Raw genomic sequence first — 21531 nt, forward strand, 5'->3', positions numbered from 1 at the left:
TGGGGGGGGTTGTTTAACTACCATAATTTCTTCAGCTTAATACCGGTAATTCAATCCACCTCAACCAGACATAGGAGAACTCACGCACCATTCACACACCCTCCAACCAAACACGTGAAAAGAAAAAAACTGTTCATTCTTATAAACAACCTTATAACTTTTAATCTAGAGTTAGTGAGTATGAATTCAGGAACAAGAACAGAAACATGTTAATTCTTATAAACTATAACATTAACTGGTAGATCAAACGAAGTATGGAGGACAAAATAATCTAAATACAGTTACCGTAATTACGGTAAAGTTGTAAATAAACAAAGTTTACAGGTTTATTCAGTCATCATCATCACAGTCATCTGAATCCTTGAATCCATCAAAATCCGAATTGTCATCATCGTCATTAAATAAACTGAGCACAGCCTGCAGACGATCCTCGTTTATTTCCGAAGTGATATCGTCATCATCATCATCATCATCGCTGATATCCGTGTTGTTGCCTCCTTCCGCTGCACTGGTAGTAGCCGTAGTTTCATTGGTTTCATAAACAATGCCCGCTTTTCTAAATCCGTTTCGAATGGTATCTGGTGTTATTTTGTCCCATGCTGAAGCCACCCACTTGCAGACTTCTGTGAAAGTTGCCCGCTTCTGCCGCCCCGCGGGTGTGTACTCGTGCGTGCCGCTCTGCATCCACTCCTCCCACTCCTTTCTAATAAAAGTCTTGAATGGATGATTCACTGCGATGTCAAGTGGTTGCAGCTTACACGTCAGGCCTCCAGGTATCACAGCGATGTGGGCACGAGTAGAATTAATGTAGGCCTGAACATTTTTTTCTTTGTGGGCAGCCATGGCATCAAAAATTAACAAGGATTTTTTTGCAAAGAATCCACCCGGTCTTGCCCTAAAGCATTTATCTACCCACAATCTCATTACGTCGCAGTCCATCCATCCCTTCTTGTTGCAGTGCACAACCACACTGGTGGGCAGATGTTCACGGGGCATAGTGACCCTTTTGAAAATGAGCATGGGCTTTAACTTAACCCCGCTAGCTGAGCAACCAAGAACGACTGTAAAACACGTTCTTTCATGCCCAGTTGTGGTGATGGCAACAGATTTAGTACCTGTGGGGGCTATGGTTCTTGTTGCTGGAATGTCAAATGCCATTGGAATTTCATCCATGTTGATGACGTCCTTTGCAGTGATGCCAAGTTCAGATATTTCTTTGGCGACAAAGTCACGGAAATCAATCAATTTTTGCTGCCAGTCATCTGGAAGTCGCTGGCCAACAGTTGTTCTCATTCTAACTGATAGTCCGTTCCTTTTCATAAAGTTTGAGATCCATGTGAAGCCAGCTTTGAAGTCGGGTATTCCTCTTCCATTGGCAAGTAGTTTTGCCTTCATCTGAATCGCAACAGTAGAGATTGATTGATTTTGCTCCCTTCTCGCCAGAATCCACTGCTTCAAGTCATCCTCCAGCTGAGGCCATTTTGGTTTGGCCCCACGACGTGCCCGTTTGCGCGGATTGCATTTCTCCAGTTCCTTCTTATCTTTTCTCCATTCACGCACCGATGTTTCTCCAACATCGAACTCTCTCGCTGCGGCCCGGTTGCCTATTTCCTCAGCTTTCGCAACGACTTTAAGCTTAAAGTCCGCTGTATATGACTTTCGTCTTATTCCTGCCATTATGGCGGTACATTTAAATTTAATTGATAAACTCTACTACCGGGTAGATAAATGCAGAATACCAATCTGAAGAGATCAAATTAAAATGTGGGCTCTACATGCAGCATTAATCTTTTATAGGCTTACCCAAAGGCTGAGATGCTGTTGTATAGTCAAAACAGTATTCACTGGGCAAATTACAAGGCCAGATAGAGGGGGGCCACAGCCACGTGGTGAAAAGCACACCACCAGAAAAACAGCCTTGGTGAAAACTAAGCGGCAAGCATGCTCAGACCATTGCGCATGCTTACAGAGCTGGGAGCAGGGCAGGGCGGGCGAAAGGAGAGTCGGGACAGCGCACGGAGAGGCGGGGCAGTGCACGGAAAGTCAGGGCAGGTGAACGAGAGTCGGGACAGCGCACGGAGAGGCGGGGCAGTGCACCGAAAGTCAGGGCGGGTGAACGGTGAGTCGGGGCAACCAGAGGAGAGTCGGGGCAGTGCACCGAAAGTCAGGGTGAGTCGGGGCAACCAGAGGAGAGTCGGGGCAGTGCACCGAAAGTCAGGGTGAGTCGGGGCAACCAGAGGAGAGTCGGGGCAGTGCACCGAAAGTCAGGGTGAGTCGGGGCAACCAGAGGAGAGTCGGGGCAGTGCACCGAAAGTCAGGGCGGGTGAACGGTGAGTCGGGGCAACCAGAGGAGAGTCGGGGCAGTGCACCGAAAGTCAGGGTGAGTCGGGGCAACCAGAGGAGAGTCGGGGCAGTGCACCGAAAGTCAGGGTGAGTCGGGGCAACCAGAGGAGAGTCGGGGCAGTGCACCGAAAGTCAGGGTGAGTCGGGGCAACCAGAGGAGAGTCGGGGAGGGCGAAAGGAGAGTCGGGGTGGCCAGAGGAGAGTCGGGGAGAGCGAAAGGAGAGTCGGGGTGGCCAGAGGAGAGTCGGGCAGCATGCGCGTTATATGCCTGAGCGCGGTATAGAAAAGTTTTTTTACATATCATCGTGATTTCTGCGCGCTATACCCCTGTGCGCGTTTTACAATGGTGCGCGTTATATCCGCGAAAATACGGTACCCTGTATCTCCTTTGTTTGTTGAATAGCTAACAGGGGTTCTAAAACTATATCAAAAAGCAAAGGAGATAATGGACAACCCTGTCTAACTCCCCTATGCAATTGAAAACGATCTGATAAATTATTATTAATATATAATCTTGCCATAGGGGAGCTATACAAAGTTTGAATCATTTGAATAAATCCTGGACCCATACCAAACCACTCCAATGCCTGATACATAAACTTCCATTCCACTCTTATCAAATGCTTTTTCCGCATCTAAAGATACGGCAAAAGCCGGTTCATTTATATTTTTAGTTAAATTTAATGTGTGAAACGCCAATCTAGTGTTACTAGAAGAATCATACTAGGTTGAATTTTAATTTTTGGTAGAATTCATTATGTCACATATATAGAATGGAAAGATCAATACCGATACAAAATGGAAATTATAATAATTTTATTAAAATTTGGGAGCCATTAACATCTTTTTGTCATGATTAAATGCCATTTTTCTATTAGTTATACACCATATAGTATTGGGAGGGGGAAGGGATACAAATATAGGTTTCTTATTATGAATGAAGGGCTTTGAGGGAGGGTGGGGAGAGGGTTACATTTGTATGTTTGGATTATAATGATAAGATATGCAAGTACTCTGATTAATTGTGTTTATTATGCTTGTTGTACGTACACTCGATGAAAGTTTTAAAAATGAATAAAGATTTAAAAAAAAAAAAGGCTAAGATGTGGGGGGTGGGATGTTGCCAGTTTTAATATTAGTGAATGTAGGTGCAGCTTACATTTGATATCTTTGAATCAAGGTCCAAAATTTCATATCACACACCCTAATTCCTTATTTTAACTACAAAGGCAGCAGGTGTCTTCCATAACCAGTATGAGTACCATACCTGTTGAAGGGCGGGCGGGTGAGGTGGATGACGACAGAATTACATGATACTTTTTATACTTCCCACAACCACAAATACATGCTTTTCTGGATGACAAGCACTCACCAGCACAACTCAGACCCCTTCTGTTGTCCATTCTTTTTTTGCCTACACTATTACCTCTCTGGCCTCGAGGTGCATTCCTAAGGGTATATGATTTTCCAAGTGGTTAAGTCCCAGTGCTGCTTCAGCAAAAAAAACAGTGGTCTCTTTTCCAGCCCACTAACTACTCCTTGCACATGCTCAATTTACAAATGTACTGAGCATGGGTGAGAAGTGCTGATTTTGTTGCTGATGCAGCACTTGGACTTAGCTGGGGCACTCTCCTGCAACAGTAAAATTACTAGTATTAATTGGGGAGTAGAGAATTTTTCACTTGCAAAATGGGGCGGTGTCTTGTCTTAGAATCAAGTGTTTTCCCACTCATATGAAAAGTGTGTGTCTTAAATAATAACTGGTCTTTGTATTAATTCATTATAATGTATGATTGAAATTGAGGAATTTTCATAGAAGATACTGGTCTATAATGTGCACTTTTGGAAGTCTTTCTATTTATAATTTTTCTCTCCCACACAAGGTTGTACAGTCAGGTGGGAAGAATGTAGAGCTAGCAGTTATGAGGAGAGATCAGCCACTCAAGGTAACAGCCTCTTCTCCCTACTGCTATTGTTCAATTGAATTACCTTTTTAATAGTTTAACAAACCTGCTGTTATAGCTGAAAACTCAATGGCACTGTTCTTTCTATGAGAGCAGAATCCAAAGGTCCTGGCTATGTATCAGTTTTAGTTGGAAGTGCCTATCACCCAATCTCCTTTCTCCCCCCCAAGCTTCTTGAAGGTGCTGTTCACTGCAGTTGCCTTGACTTCTTGCTGACCTTAACTGTTCTTGACCCACTCCAATCATGCTTTCACCCCCTCTACTTCACAGAACTCACCCTTGCTAAAGTCCCCAATGAAGTGACCTAGCCAGATCTAAGGGCCTCTATTCTATCAACATCCTTTTCTATCTGGCTACTGCTTTCGACATTGTAGACCACTACCTTCTCCTTGATATGCTGTCCTCCCTTAGATTTCAGAACTGTTATTTTTCTTGGTTCTACTCTCTCATACCACACCTTTAGTATATACAGTAGTAGATCCTCCTCTTTTCCTATCCCACTATGAGTTGGGGGTACCCCAGGGCTTAGTCTTGGGACCCCCCTTCCCTTTGTGCTCTGATCTAATACCACTTGACCATTCTGATCTACCTTTCCATCCCATAAATCTCTACTGTTGGCTAGGCCTGCCCCTGACCATTTCCTGAGATGTCCCACTACCACCTGAAACTGAATAGGACCCAGACTGAGCTACTTGTCGTTCTGCATAAACCCACCTCTTCCGCACACACTCATCATCCCTGTCTTGTCGGCTTACAACAGGCTCATCTTTGACTCCTTTCTCTGCACAGATCCAGCAAGTCACCAAACCTTGTCACTTCTTTCTCTATATCAAAATCTGACTTTCTCTGAGCACACCATCAAAACCCTTATTACCTTTCACCTAGACTACTGCAACTTGATTCGCACTGGTGGGTGTGAGGATCAGCTAGTCACTTGCATGCCTGGTGCAAAGTGGCAGACTTCTCATGTTACTTAGATAATATTTTAGATGGTGCTGGGGAGGAACAGGCTGTCTTGGTGCATGTAGATGCCAATGACAGAAGAAATTGTGGGAAGGAGGTTCTGGAAGCCAAATTTAGGTAGAAAGCTGAAATCCAGAACCTCCAGGGTAGCATTTTTAGAAGTTCTACCTTCAGGACCCAAGAGGCAGGCAGAGAGCGCTCTGAAATCTCAATGCAGGGATGAGAGATTTAGATTTGTTAGGAATTGGGTGACTCTTCTGGGAAAGGGGTAGCTTATTCTGAAAAGAATAGACTCCACTTTAACTGGGATGGGACCAGACAGCACAGTTACTTACCGTAACAGGTGTTATCCAGGGACAGCAGGCAGATATTCTTAACACATGGGTGACGTCACCGACGGAGCCCTCGGTACGGACCTTTTAACTAGAAGTTTCTAGTTGGCCGCACCGCGCGTGCGCGAGTGCCTTCCCGCCCGACGGAGGAGTGCGTGGTCCCCAGTTAGGATAAGCCAGCTAAGAAGCCAACCCGGGGAGGTGGGTGGGACTTAAGAATATCTGCCTGCTGTCCCTGGATAACACCTGTTACGGTAAGTAACTGTGCTTTATCCCAGGACAAGCAGGCAGCATATTCTTAACACATGGGTGACCTCCAAGCTAACAAAGAGGGAGGAGGGATGGTTGGCCATTAGGAAAATAAATTTTGTAACACAGATTGGCCGAAGTGTCCATCCCGTCTGGAGAACGCATCCAGACAGTAGTGAGTAGTGAACGTGTGAACTGAGGACCAAGTGGCTGCCTTGCAGATTTCCTCGATGGGCGTGGAACGGAGGAAAGCCACAGAAGCAGCCATAGCTCGGACTCTGTGGGCCGTGACAGATCCTTCCAGTGAGAGACCGGCCCGAGCATAACAGAAGGCAATACAGGCAGCAAGCCAATTTGAAAGTGTCCGTTTGGAGACAGGACGGCCCAAACGGTTGGGATCGAAAGACAAAAAGAGCTGAGGGGATGTTCGGTGAGCTCTGGTACGATCAAGGTAGTAAGCAAGGGCACGCTTACAATCCAGCGTGTGCAACGCCTGTTCTCCAGGATGCGAGTGAGGCTTAGGGAAGAAGACGGGAAGCACAATGGACTGGTTGAGGTGAAAAGCTGAGACCACCTTGGGAAGGAATTTAGGGTGGGTACGTAGAACAACCTTGTCATGGTGAAAAACAGTGAACGGTGGGTCGGCAACCAGTGCATGCAGTTCGCTAACCCTCCTGGCAGAGGTGATGGCAATTAGGAAAAGCACCTTCCAGGTAAGAAGCCTGAATGAAGCTGAGGCAAGAGGCTCAAACGGAGGTTTCATGAGAGCAGAGAGAACCACATTCAGGTCCCAGACGACGGGAGGAGGCTTGAGAGGCGGTTTGATGTTGAAGAGCCCTCTCATAAATCTTGAAACCAGAGGATGAGCCGTGAGGGGTTTTCCGAGAATAGGCTCGTGAAACGCAGTGATGGCACTGAGGTGGACTCTGATGGAGGTGGTTTTGAGGCCAGCGTTGGACAGCGAGAGCAAATATTCCAAGACAGTTTCCACCGCCAAAGAGGTGGGTTCTTGATGATGCCGGAGACACCACGAGGAGAATCTGGTCCACTTCTGATGGTAACATTGGAGAGTGGCCGGTTTCCTGGAGGCGTCCAAAATGAGGCGGACCGGTTGAGATAGATTCTCCGGAGAGGTCAGCCCGAGAGAAACCAAGCTGTCAGGTGGAGGGAAGACAGGTTGGGATGTAGTAGAGATTGATTCTGCTGTGTAAGTAGAGTAGGAAACACAGGAAGAGGAATGGGCTCCCTGGAGCTGAGTTGAAGCAGAAGGGAGAACCAGTGTTGACGAGGCCACCGAGGGGCGATGAGGATCATGGTGGCATTGTCCTTGCGGAGTTTGGACAAGGTCCGCAACATCAAAGGAAGTGGAGGGAAGGCATAGAGGAACCGATCCCTCCAGTTGAGCAGGAATGCATCCGGGGCCAGACGGTGAGGAGAGAAGAGTCTGGAACAGAATTGGGGCAGCTGATGGTTGTGAGGTGCCGCAAAGAGGTCCACCTGCGGAGTGCCCCATCGAGCAAAGATGGAGAGTAGAGTCGGAGGGTCCAACGTCCACTCGTGAGGTTGAAGGATGCGGCTGAGATTGTCGGCCAGAGAGTTCTGTTCGCCCTGGATATAGACCGCCCTGAGAAAGAGATTGCGGTCCGTGGCCCAGGTCCAGATGCGCAGAGCCTCCAGACAAAGGGGGCGAGACCCGGTGCCGCCTTGCTTGTTTATGTAGTACATGGCGACTTGATTGTCTGTGCATAGGAGGAGGACTTGAGGACAGAGAAGATGTTGGAAAGCCTTGAGGGCGTAGAACATGGCTCTGAGTTCCAGGAAATTGATGTGATGACGACGCTCCTGAGGGGTCCAAAGTCCCTGGGTGCGTAGATCTCCCAGGTGAGCTCCCCACGCGTAGGGGGACGCATCTGTGGTGATGATCATAGAGTGGGGGGGCAGATGGAAAAGAAGACCCCTGGAAAGATTTGAGGAGTTCAACCACCATTGGAGAGATTGCTGAAGAGATGATGTCACAGAGATGGGATGAGAAAGAAGATCCGTAGTCTGTGACCACTGGTTGGCGAGCGTCCACTGAGGTGTACGAAGGTGGAGACGAGCCAGAGGAAGGACATGCACTGTCGAGGCCATGTGACCCAGGAGGACCATCATCTGTCGAGCAGGAATGGAGGGATGCATGAGTACCTGATGGCAGAGATGGAGCAGGGTCTGCTTGCGATCGGAGGGGAGAAAAGCCCTCATTAGCGTGGTGTCCAGAACTGCTCCAATGAATTGAAGTCGCTGGGTGGGAAGCAGATGCGACTTGGGGTAGTTGATCTCGAACCCCAGGAGGTGGAGGAGAGAGATGGTGTGATGAGTAGCCTGTAGCACAAGTGGAGACGTAGGTGCTTTCACCAACCAATCGTCCAAATAGGGGAACACCTGGAGGTTGTGAGACCTGAGGAAGGCCGCTACCACTATAAGGCACTTGGTGAAGACCCTGGGTGAGGAGGCGAGGCCGAACGGTAGCACCTTGTACTGATAGTGGTGGTGCAGTACCTGGAACCGCAGGTAGCGGCGAGAATGTTGATTGATGGAGATGTGAGTGTAGGCCTCTTTGAGGTCCAGGGAACATAGCCAGTCGTGTTGAGAAAGAAGAGGGTAGAGCGTGGCAAGGGAGAGCATTCTGAACTTCTCCTTGACCAGACACTTGTTGAGGTCCCTGAGATCGAGAATGGGACGGAGGTCTCCCGTCTTTTTGGGTACCAGGAAGTAGCGGGAGTAGAATCCCTGCCCCCTTTGATCTGGAGGTACTTCTTCGATGGCATTGAGAAGGAGGAGGGATTGAACCTCCCTCAGGAGGAGGGGGGTTTGAGATGAGTTTGAAGCAGACTCTACGGGAAGGTTGTCCGGAGGCAGAGTCTGGAAGTTGAGAGAGTAGCCGTGGCGGATGATGTTGAGGACCCACTGGTCCGACGTGATGACTTCCCAACGGCTTGAGAAAATGGTGAGACGACCCCCGATAGGCTGTGGAAGAGGCAGCGAGGGTGGATGACTGGCTATGCCCTGGAGAGAAGAGTCAAAAGGGCTGAGATTGTTTAGCAGGCTGAGGAGGCTTGGAGGGTTGAGTGGCCTGAGACCGAGCCTGGGCATGGTGCTGCTGTTGACGGGGTCGCCGAGATTGTTGGGGAGGCGGATTGAGTGGCCTGGCTGAGAACCTCCGCTGGTAAGATGATTGAGGCCGATAGGGTCGAGCAGGCGGAGCCTTCTTTTTCGGCTTGATCAGGGTGTCCCACCTGGTCTCATGGGCAGAGAGTTTCTGGGTGGTGGAATCCAGTGACTCTCCAAAAAGCTCATCCCCGAGACAGGGGGCGTTGGCCAGGCGGTCCTGGTGGTTGATGTCCAGGTCGGAGACTCTGAGCCAGGCCAAGCGACGCATGGCTACAGCCATGGCAGAGGCCCGAGAGGTGAGCTCGAAGGAGTCGTATATCGAGCGGACCATATACTTGCGCATTTGGAGAAGGCCAGATATGTGCTGCTGGAATAGCGGGACCTTGCGCTCAGGTAGGTACTTCTGGAGGGCAGACAGCTGTTGGACCAAGTGTTTGAGATAAAAGGAAAAATGGAAGGAATAGTTGTTTGCCCTGTTGGCAAGCATGGCATTTTGGTAAAGTCTCTTGCCAAACTTGTCCATGGTCTTACCTTCTCTGCCAGGAGGGGTAGAGGCATAGACACTGGAGCCCTGAGTCTTTTTTAAGGTGGATTCCACCAGAAGGGACTCATGGGGCAATTGAGATTTGTCGAATCCTGGAATAGGGATGACACGGTAAAGGTTGTCCAGTTTACGGGGAGCTCCCGGTACCGTGAGGGGATTTTCCAAGTTTTTGTAGAATGTCTCCCGTAAGATGTCATGTACGGGAAGTTTGAGGAACTCTTTAGGAGGTTGCTCAAAGTCTAAGGCTTCTAAAAAGGCTTGGGACTTTTTGGAGTCAGATTCAAGGGGAAGTGACAGAGCAGCAGACATTTCCCTCAGAAATTTAGAAAAAGAGGATTGCTCAGGTTTAGAGGTGGCATCAGGTGCCGATGGTTCCTCATCAGATGAGGAGGGATCCTCCTCGGTACCGAGAGGAGTCTCCTCCCATAAATCAGGATCCCTGACCTCTGGTGCGTGTCGGGACACCGGGGTGGAGGGTGCGGTGTGGCGAGTCTTGGACAAAGATTTACCAGAGCGCACCGAAACGGTACCAGGGGAGGACGATCGGCGTCGTTCTCGGTCCCGAGAAGAGTGCCGTACCGCCTGGTGCCGAGTAGGATCCACTGTGGGTTGAGAATGAACCACAGGATCATCAGGAAGTTGTTGGGCCGAAAGGATCGGCATCGAGGTGTTTACCGGTACCGAAGGAGTGGACACCGGGGGCTCGGTGCGGGGCTCGGGCCGGTCTGGTACCGGAAGGAGCGGTGCCAGGATAGAGGGTAGCAGTTGTTCAAGCTGTTTCTTCAACTGCTCCTGAAGCTGAGTTTGTAGAATGGCCGAGATACGGTCATCTAGGGGTGGCATCGGAACCGCTTTCTTTTTCTTCGGTTCCTTGGATGCCGCTCCACGCCCCGGCGATGAGGAGGCCGATGACGAGGCACTCACCGTTATCGGGGCGGAGCGTTTACGGGACCGGTGCGATGCCGGTATGGACGGTGTCGTCACCGTAGCTGGAGGGCGCTCGAGGGAAGAGGAAGGCTTCTTAGCCGGCTTACCTGGCGCCAGTGGCGCCGATGCGGGATCGGTCGGTGTCGAGCTTGATGGTGCCGATTTCTGCGGTACCGCCGTTGAAGGTGATGAATCCATCGCCGACTCGGAGCCGAAGAGCAGGGTTTGCTGGATTCTTCGGTTTTTAAGAGTACGTTTTTGTAAAGTGGCACAGCGGGTGCAGGAATCTGCCCGATGCTCCGGACCCAGGCACTGCAAACACCAATTGTGTGGGTCAGAAACGGAGATCGGGCGTGCACACCGCTGGCACTTCTTAAAACCGACCTGCGGGGGCATGAAGGGGAAGATAGCCTCCGCAAAATCGAAGTCCGAGGCCTGTATAATGGCAACAGGCCCCGCCGGGGCAAAAACGAAAGAAACAATAAAAATCAAAGTTTTTTTTTTTTTTTTTTTTTTTTGCAATTCAAAGAAAAAGGAAACCCGAAGGTAGAGGAAGAAAAATTGAGAACAAAAGCGCGAGCGGGAAGGCAAAAAGTGATTTCAACGGCCGTTGAAAAAATACACGCGTCTTCTTCGCTCCGCGGAAACGAAGAAACTGGGGACCACGCACTCCTCCGTCGGGCGGGAAGGCACTCGCGCACGCGCGGTGCGGCCAACTAGAAACTTCTAGTTAAAAGGTCCGTACCGAGGGCTCCGTCGGTGACGTCACCCATGTGTTAAGAATATGCTGCCTGCTTGTCCTGGGATAATGCTGATACTGTTTAACAAAAGGAGATAGAACAGCTTTTAAACTGAGATGGGGGCTAGCAGACAGTAACCCAAGAGCAGATGGTTCATTATAAAGTATCCTTGAAGGATACTGTTGAAACAGGATATTCAGGGAGTCCTGCTGGTTTCACTAATGATGAAAGAAAGCCAGGAGGGTTTAAGAGGAAAGCAGAGGAAAGGCTTGAAATTATCCCTGTCATCTTTGCAGCAGCATGTAGCTACAAAGAAAAAAACCGCCACAATTTGAAATGTCTGTATAAAAATACTAGAAACCTAAAAATAAAAATGGAGAGTATATAGCACTAAATGATAAGGTAGATAAAAAATAGGCATCTCTCAGAGACCTATTGGAAGGCTTGAATAGAGCAACTTGGAGGGGGGTTGCACTATATGTTAGAGGGAATTGAATCAAACAAAAACATTCTGCTTGGCATAGATCAGGGATCTCAAAGTCCCTCAATCCATTCGGGTTTTCAGGATTCCCTCAATGAATATGCATTGAAAGCAGTGCATGCACATTGATCTCATGCATATTCATTGGGGAAATCCTGAAAACCCAACTGGATTGCGGCCCTCAAGGAGGGACTTTGAGACCCCTAGCATACCCCTAGCATAGATAGTGTAGAATATATATGGATACAAATTCAATGTGTGAAGGGAATATTCAGGTAGGGTTTACTATCCTCCCCCTGGACAGAATGAATAGATAGATGAATAAATGTCAGAGATTAGGAAACCTGTCAAGTTGAGCAACAGTATAATAAAATCAGCAATTTAAATTACCCCAACATTAACTGGATAAATATTACATCAGCGAGTGCTAAGGAGGTAAGATTCCTAGATGTCATGACTGCTTCTTGGCACAACTGGTCCAGGAACCAATAGGGGAAACTATTTTCAATTTGATCCTTGGAATGCAAGACATAGTATGGGAGGTAACTATTGGGTTGTTGTGAAACAAGTGCTCATAACATGATCACAATTTGAACCAGTACTTTGAGTGACATGGCTAAAGAAATCTACTGTAGCAACATTTACCCATTTTACTAAGGTGCGCTAATCAAATTAGCGCATGCTAAATGCTAACGCATCCATAGACTAACATGCACGCGTTAGTGTTTAGTGCGCGCTAATCAGTTAGTGCACCTTAGTAAAAGAGGGGGTTAATTTTTGAAAGGGCAACTATGATAAAATGAGGAAGATGGTTAAAAAAAAGATTGGTAGCAATTGTTAGGACTGATATAAAAAAAACAACCAACAAAACAAAACCATCATGGAAGCCCAGATGTATTCCACGTATTAATAAAAGGTAGAAAAAAAAAAGAAAATAAGAACCGGGATGGTTACAATGTGAAGCAAAAGAGGCTATTACAACCAATGAAATATCTTTTAAAGAATGGAAAAAGGATCCAAATGAAGAAATAAGAGACATAAGTACTAGCAAGTTAGATGCAAAGCATTACTTAAAAAAAAAAAAAAAAAAAGCCAAGAATGAATATGAAGAAAAACTTGCCAAAGAGGCAAAAATAGTAAAAAAAAAAAAAAAAAAAAAAGCAGAAAACCTGTGAGGGAATCTGTAAGACAATTGGATTATCAAGGAGCACTCAAGGAGGATAAGGCCATAGCTGAGACACATTGTGAATTATTTACTTCAGTCTTTATGGAAAACGATGCAAGATCTACCTGAACTGGAAATGGTTTTCAAGGGTGAGGAGAGGAACTGAAAGAAATCTCAGTGAATCTGAAGATGTAGTAAGCCAAATTGACAAGTTAAAGAGTGATAAATCATCTGGACTGGATGGTATACATCTGTACCTGAAGATTGGAGTGTAGCCAACATTATGCCGATTTTCAAAAAGGGTGCCAGGGGAGATCTGGGAAATTAGACCAGTAAACCTGACATTGGTGCCAGGTAAAATAGTGGAAACAAGTTAAAAAATAAAATTTGTGGGACACAGACAAACATGATTTAATAGGACAGAGTCAGCATGGGTTCAATCAAGAGATCTTGCCTCTCTAATAGAAACATGAGGGCAGATAAAGGCCAAATGGCCCATCGAGTCTGCACATCCACAGTAACCATTATCTCTTTCTGAGATCGCACGTGCCTATCCCAGGCCCTCTTGAATTCAGATTTTATTTGAGGGTGTGAACAAACATGTAGATAAAAGTGAACCAATTAAATGTAGTATATCTAGATTTTCAGAAAACATTTGACTAAAGTTCCTCATGAGAGGCTCCTGAGAAAATTAAATGGCCATTAGTGCAGCAGAGATCTGTACTATTTAAATGATCTGGAAATTGGAATGATGAGTGAGGATTAAATTTACAGATGACTCTAAACTATTCAAAGTTATTAAAACGCATACAGATTCTGAAAAATTGGAAGAGTGGTCATCCAAATGGCAGATGAAATTTAATGTGGACAGATGCGTAGTGATGCACATTGGGAAGAAGAATCCAAATCATAGTTACCAAATGCTAGGGACTACCTTGGGGGCTAGTGCCCAAGAAAAAGATCTGGGTGTCATTGTAGACCATAAGATGAAACCTGCCCAATGTGTGTCAGCGGCCAAAAAAGCAAAGATGATAGCAATTTAAAAAAGAGATGTAAACAAGACTAAGAATGTTATATTACCTCTATCACTCTATGGCAATACCTCATCTTGAGTACTGTGTTCATTTCTGGTCACTTTATCTCAAGACGTAGAAGAACTAGAAAAGATTCAAAGAAGAATGACCAAGATCTAAAGGGGATATAACGCCTCTCAAATGAGGAAAGACTTAAAAGGTTAGGGCTCTTCAGCTTGGAAAAGATGGCTGAGGGGAGAGATGTTGGAAGTCTACTAAATCCTGAGTGGTGTAGGACAGGTACAAGTTAATTTTTTATTTTTTTTACTCCCTTCAAAAATTGCAAAGACTAGGGGACATTCAAAAGTTAGAGATACTTTTAAAACCAATAAGAGGAAATATTTTTTTCATTCAGAAATTACGCTCTGGAATACATTGACAAGAGGTTGGGGTAAGAGCAACTAATGTAGCTGGTTTTAAGAAGAGTTTGGACAATTTCCTGGAGGAAAAGTTCATAGTCTGTTATTGAGAAAGACATAGGGGAAGCCACTACTTGCCCTGGATCAGTAGCATGAAATGTTACTACTGTTTGGGTTTTTGCCAGGTACTAGTGACCTGCATGGGCCACGTGGATTGCTGCGTTAGATGGATCATTGGCTATTCTGTTCTAACCATCTCTCCCCTTCATTCCTTCCAAAATTCTGCTGCATGATTTATATTCCACCAGAATATCTATTCACATCATCCCCTCAAATCATTACTGCATACAATTCAGACTCCTCTTATTGACTTCCAAATGCATTCACTGCAGCTTCTCAATATCTCTCTCCGTATAGTTCACTGCAGGAATTCTGTTCATCTGGTAAGCCTCTCATCAGTACTGTTTTCCACTAATGCCAATTCCAGCCTCCATTCCTTTTCTTGCTGCGCCTTACACCTGAATAGACTCCCTGAAATCACTACATCAAGCACCATCCTTGGCTGTATTCAAATCTAGGCTTAAGGCCCACTTCAAGGTTGCTTTTAACTGTTATCCCCTACTTACTTTAAGGCAGTGGTTCCCAACCCAATCCTGGAGGACCACCAGGCCAATCGGGTTTTCAGGCTAGCCCTAATGAATATGCATGGAGCAGATTTGCATGCCTCTTACTTCTATTATATGCAAATCTCTCTCATACATATGCATTAGGGCTAGCTGAAAACCCGATTGACCTGGTGGTCTTCCAGGACAGGGTTGGGAACCACTGCTTTAAGGCATTCATGCCTTACAACAGGGGTGTCCAATGTCAGTCCTCAAGGGCCGCAATCCAGTCGGGTTTTCAGGATTTCCCCAATGAATATGCATGAGATCTATTAGCATACAATGAAAGCAGTGCATGCAAATAGACCTCATGTATATTCATTGGGGAAATCCTGAAAATCTGACTGGACTGCAGCCCTCGAGGACCGACATTGGACACCCCTGCCTTACAACCTCCCCTAACTCTTTGCTTCACATGAAGTAAATTGTAAGCTGCACTGGGCAGGGACTGGATCTTGAATGTACAATGCTATAGAAATTAATGTTAGATTTATATTAAGAAAGCATTTTGAAATATTGTACAATATGCTGGGGCCTTCAGTTTGTGTGCTTGCAAAGAAAATCTGTACTAAAGCCAAACTCTAATTTTCTGTTTAAAAGTTTGGAGTCTAATACATAGTACAGTGGAACCTCGGTTTGCGAGTGTTTTGCAAGTCGAGCAAAACACTCAGCAAACTTCCACCTCGCAAAACGAGTGTTGACTCGCTACACGAGCTCTCACTATGGTGGCCCAGGGGTGGGTACCTGCCTGCATGCTTTTACATAGTGCGTGTGTTGTTGGAGTGGCGCCGGCTTGACTGGGGAGTTCAGAGGTCCTGTGCATGCGTCTGGATGGCCGGCTTGAATTGGAAGCCAGGAGGCGCTGGTGAACAGCAGAGGCATCGGCCGAAGAGGGAGGAGAGCCGCACGGGGACCCCGGGGAAAGTAAACCACCACACTGCAAGGGCTGCAGCACCCACAGGCAGATACCCACCCCTGGGCCACCATAGTAAACCTTGGTTGTGGAACAAATTGTTTCAGTTTACATTGTGGCCTCTGGGGACATGTGCTTTGATATACGAGTACTTTGGATTATGAGCAAGCTTCTACAACGAATTATACTTGTAAACCAAGGTACCACTGTATAAGATAATTCTGGAGCAATGACTGCAGTAATTTGAAATATAGCTGGCCGAACTGTATTATAACCTTTTCATTCCACTGCCTGACTATCCCTGTTACAAGGTGGTAATATAATCTTAAGGTAATTCTGGGCAAAAAAAATGTCAAGGTTACTCTACCAAGACAGAACAGGGCTAATTGTGAGAGAAAGCTGTAGAGTTTATATATTAGTTTTATGCTGCGAGACTTGTATAGTTGCATAGCTCCATTTGAATTTTTATCTCGTAGATCCTAAATGTGGAAGAAATTGAAAAGTATGTTGCAGAAATTGAGACAGAAAAGGAGGAAAATGAAAAGAAGAAGCAAAAGAAGACAGCATGACAGTTTTAGTACATTGCAGAATGATTATTCTATAATAAACCAATCTTTTTATGAACAGGAACATTTGATGGACAGTTTAACTTAAGTACTACTACTTGGAATAAGGTCTATGTATGTATTGCTATAATCTTTACCTCATGTAGGCTAGTAGGGGTGTTATCCCAGGACAAGCAGGCAGCATATTCTTTACGCATGGGTGACGTCACCGACGGAGCCCTCGGTACGGACCTTTTTACTAGAAAGTTCTAGTTGGCGCACCGCGCGTGCGCGAGTGCCTTCCCGCCCGACGGAGGAGTGCGTGGTCCCCAGTTTCTTCGTTTCCGCGGAGCGAAGAAGACGTGCGTTTTTCAACTCCGTTGAAATCCTCTTTTTGCCTTCCCGCTCGCGTTCTTTTTCGTTTTTATTCACCTTCGGGTGCTTTTTTCTTTCACTTACAAAAAAAATATATATATTTTCTTTTTGCTTCGTTTTTCGTTCCTGCCCCGGCGGGGCCTGTTGTCACGATCCAGGCCTCGGGGTTTGATTTTGCGGAGGCCGTGTTTCCATTCATGCCCCCGCAGCCCGGTTTTAAGAAGTGCCAGCGGTGTGCACGCCCGATCTCCCTCACTGACCCACACAATTGGTGTTTACAGTGCTTGGGACCGGAGCATCGGGCGGACTCCTGCACCCGCTGTGCCACTCTTAAAAAACGCACTTTGAAGAATCGTCAAATCCAGCAAAGTCTACTTTTCGGCACCGGCCCAACTATGGACTCGACTTCTTCACCTGCGGCACCGTCGAAATCGGCACCGACCACTTCGACACCGCCTGAAACGACATCGGCGCCACCGGCGCCAGGTAAGCCGGCTAAGAAGCCTTCCACCCTTGAGCGCCCTCCCACCTTGGTGGCGACACCAGCCCTTTCGGCTCCACGCCGAACCAAAAAGCGCTCCGCTCCGATATCGGTGAGTGCTTCGTCATCGGCCTCCTCATCGCCGGAGCGTAGAGCGGCACCCATGGAACCAAAGCAGAAAAAAGTGGTTCCGGTGCCACCCCTGGATGACCGCATTGCGGCCATCCTCCAGGATAAGTTGCAGGAACAACAACAGCAACTTAAGCAGCTCTTGCCCTCTATCCTGGCACCGCTGCTTTCGGTACCAGACCGGCCCGAGCCCCGCACCGTCCAGCCGGTATCCATGCCATCGGTACCTATGGACTCCTCCATGCCCATTCTCTCAGCGTCACATCTCCATACCCATGCCGAGACTGTCGCCTTGACGACGACCGATCCTCCTCGGGACCGAACGGAGCACCGGTCTTCTCGCGAACCTGACCGGCACCGTTCTTCCCAGGACCGAGACAGACACAGGTCTTCATCCCCCGGTACCGTCTCGGTACGCTCAGGCAAGTCTCGGTCTAAAACTCACCATACCGAGCCTTCCACTCCAGTCTCTCGACATGCGCACACCGATGTCAGAGACCCGGACCTCTGGGAAGAATCCCCCCTCGGTACCGAGGAGGATGCATCGTCGTCGGACGAAGAGCCTTCGGCCCCCGATACCACATCTAAACCTGAGCAATCTTCCTTTTCTAAATTCCTCAGGGAGTTATCGGGGGCCTTATCTTTGCCTCTGGAATCTGACTCTAAGAAGTCACAAGCTTTCCTGGAGGCATTAGATTTCGATCAACCCCCGAAGGAGTTCCTGAAGTTGCCCGTGCATGACATCCTACGGGAAACTTTTTATAAAAATTGGGAGAATCCGCTGACTGTCCCTGGGGCACCCCGTAAACTGGATAGCCTTTACAGGGTTATTCCAATCCCGGGATTTGATAAACCCCAGCTGCCCCATGAATCTCTCCTGGTAGAGTCCACTTTAAAAAAGACTCAGGGCTCTAGTGTTTATGCCTCCACCCCTCCTGGCAGAGAGGGCAAAACTATGGACAAGTTTGGCAAGCGGCTCTACCAGAATGCCATGCTTGCCAACAGGGCAAACAACTACTCTTTCCATTTTTCATTCTACCTGAAACATCTGGTAATGCAACTCTCCGCCATGCAAAAGTACATGCCGGAGCACAAGGTTCCACTATTCCAGCAGCACATCTCCAGCCTGCTTCAACTGAGAAAATTTATGGTGCGCTCTATCTATGACTCTTTTGAGCTCACCTCCCGTGCATCTGCCATCGCTGTGGCTATGCGCCGCCTGGCCTGGCTCAGGGTCTCTGATCTGGACGTCAACCATCAGGACCGACTAGCCAACACCCCATGTCTGGGAGACGAATTATTCGGAGAGTCCCTGGATACCGCCACACAGAAACTCTCCGCCCATGAGACCAGATGGGATACTCTCATTAAACCAAAGAAAGGCTCCTCCTGCTCGTCCTTACAGACCACATATCAGCGCAGGTTCTCCGCTAGGCCGCTCAACCCACCTTCGCAGCAACCTAGGTGGGCCCGCCAACACCAACACACCCAGGCTCGTGCCCAGTCTAATCAACCTGCCAAGCCTCTTCCTCCTGCCAAACCTTCTCAGTCCTTTTGACTCCTCTCTCCAGGGCTTAGCCAGTCTTCCACCCTCATTGCCTCTTCCTCAGCCAATCGGAGGCAGGCTCCACATCTTCATCAACCGTTGGGAGGTCATCACATCGGACCAGTGGGTCCTCAACATCATCCGCCACGGCTACTCTCTCAACTTCCAGACTCTTCCACCAGACAATCCTCCCGTAGAGTCTGCTTCTCTTTCAACTCAAACCCCCCTCCTCCTGAGGGAGGTCCAATCCCTCCTTCTTCTCAATGCCATCGAAGAAGTACCTCCGGAACAAAGAGGCCGGGGATTCTACTCCCGTTACTTTCTAGTTCCAAAGAAGACAGGAGACCTACGTCCCATTCTCGATCTCAGGGACCTCAACAAGTGTCTAGTCAAGGAGAAATTCAGAATGCTCTCCCTTGCCACGCTTTACCCTCATCTCTCTCAGAACGACTGGCTATGTTCCCTGGACCTCAAAGAGGCCTACACTCACATCCCAATCAATCCAACTTCACGTCGCTACCTACGATTCCAGGTGCACCATCGCCATTATCAGTACAAAGTGCTACCTTTTGGCCTCGCTTCATCACCCAGGGTGTTCACCAAATGCCTCATTGTGGCGGCGGCCTTCCTCAGGTCTCACAACCTCCAGGTGTTTCCCTACTTGGACGATTGGTTGGTGAAAGCACCTACGTCTCCGCTTGTGCTACAAGCCACTCATCATACCATCTCTCTCCTCCATCTTCTGGGGTTCGAGATCAACTACCCCAAGTCGCATCTGCTTCCCACACAGCGCCTTCAGTTCATTGGAGCAGTTCTCGACACCACACTAATGAGGGCGTTTCTCCCCTCCGACCGTCAGCGGAATCTGCTCCGCCTGTGTCGTCAGGTGCTCCTTCATCACTCCATTTCTGCCAGACAGATGATGGTCCTCCTGGGCCACATGGCCTCGACGGTGCATGTGCTTCCCCTGGCACGACTCCACCTCAGGACACCTCAATGGACTCTGGCCAACCAGTGGTCACAGACCTCGAATCTTCTTTCTCATCCCATCTCTGTGACATCGTCTCTTCAGCGATCTCTACAATGGTGGTTGAACTCCTCAAATCTTTCCAGGGGCCTTCTTTTTCATCTGCCCCCGCATTCCATGATCATCACCACGGATGCCTCCCCTTATGCATGGGGAGCTCACCTGGGAGACCTACGCACCCAAGGTCTTTGGACCCCACAGGAGCGTCTACATCACATCAATTTCCTAGAACTACGAGCCATGTTCTACGCTCTCAAGGCCTTCCAGCACCTTCTTTGTCCTCAGGTTCTGCTCCTGTGCACGGACAACCAAGTAGCCATGTACTACATAAACAAACAGGGCGGCACCGGATCTCGCCTCCTTTGTCAGGAGGCTCTTCGCATTTGGACCTGGGCCACGGCCCGCAGTCTCTTCCTCAAGGCTGTCTATATCCAGGGCGAACAGAACTCCCTGGCCGACAATCTCAGTCGCATCCTGCAACCTCACGAGTGGACTTTGGATCCTCCCACGCTCCTCTCCATTTTTGCTCGCTGGGGCACTCCGCAAGTGGATCTATTTGCAGCCCCTCACAACCATCAGCTGCCCCAGTTCTGCTCCGGATGCATTCCTTCTCGATTGGACGGATCGGTTCCTCTATGCCTTTCCTCCTCTACCTCTGATGTTGCGGACTTTATCCAAACTCCGCAGGGACGGAGCCACCATGATCCTCATAGCTCCCCGGTGGCCTCGTCAACACTGGTTCTCCCTCCTGCTTCAGCTCAGCTCCAGGGAGCCCATTCCTCTACCTGTGTTTCCTACTCTACTTACACAGCAGCATCAGTCTCTACTACATCCCAATCTGTCTTCGCTCCACCTGACAGCTTGGTTTCTCTCGGGCTGACCTCTCCAGGAAATCTATCTCAGCCTGTCCGTCTCATTTTGGACGCCTCCAGGAAACCGGCCACCCTCCAATGTTACCATCAGAAGTGGACCAGGTTCTCCTCTTGGTGCCTCCGTCATCATCACAATCCCACCTCTTTAGCGGTGGAAACTGTTCTGGACTACTTGCTCTCCCTGTCCAACGCAGGCCTCAAGTCGACCTCAATCAGAGTCCATCTCAGTGCCATCACGGCATTTCATGAGCCTGTCCTAGGAAAACCCCTCACGGCTCACCCTCTGGTTTCCCGATTCATGAGGGGCCTCTTCAACATCAAACCACCTCTGAAGCCTCCTCCGGTCGTCTGGGACCTGAATGTGGTTTTGTCTGCCCTCATGAAACCTCCTTTTGAGCCACTTGCCACAACTTCGCTCAAATTTCTGACATGGAAGGTGCTTTTCCTCATTGCCATCACCTCTGCCAGGAGGGTTAGTGAGCTTCATGCACTGGTTGCCGATCCACCGTTCACTATTTTTCACCATGACAAGGTGGTTCTGCGCACCCATCCAAAGTTCCTCCCCAAGGTGGTCTCAGCTTTTCACCTCAACCAGTCCATTGTGTTGCCTGTTTTCTTCCCGAAACCTCATTCACATCCCGGGGAACAGGCATTGCACAGTCTTGATTGCAAGCGTGCCCTGGCTTACTAT

The 21531-nt window shown here is 48.2% G+C and overlaps 1 protein-coding gene across 1 annotated transcript in view; it reads left to right on the top strand.

Annotated features, from left to right (window-relative positions):
* PSMA7 (proteasome 20S subunit alpha 7) overlaps positions 1 to 16495 on the top strand; it is an 84951-nt gene extending 68456 nt beyond the window's left edge. Inside the window, exons 6-7 of the mRNA XM_033963930.1 lie at positions 4227 to 4289; positions 16342 to 16495. Of these exons, the coding sequence (XP_033819821.1) occupies positions 4227 to 4289; positions 16342 to 16434 (156 nt within the window). The 3' untranslated portion in view covers positions 16435 to 16495. The remainder of the gene's footprint in view (positions 1 to 4226; positions 4290 to 16341) is intronic.
* The last annotated feature ends 5036 nt before the right edge of the window (positions 16496 to 21531 follow it).

The sequence above is a fragment of the Geotrypetes seraphini genome, chromosome 11 (genome assembly GCF_902459505.1).
Source record: "Geotrypetes seraphini chromosome 11, aGeoSer1.1, whole genome shotgun sequence".
NCBI lineage: Eukaryota > Metazoa > Chordata > Amphibia > Gymnophiona > Dermophiidae > Geotrypetes > Geotrypetes seraphini.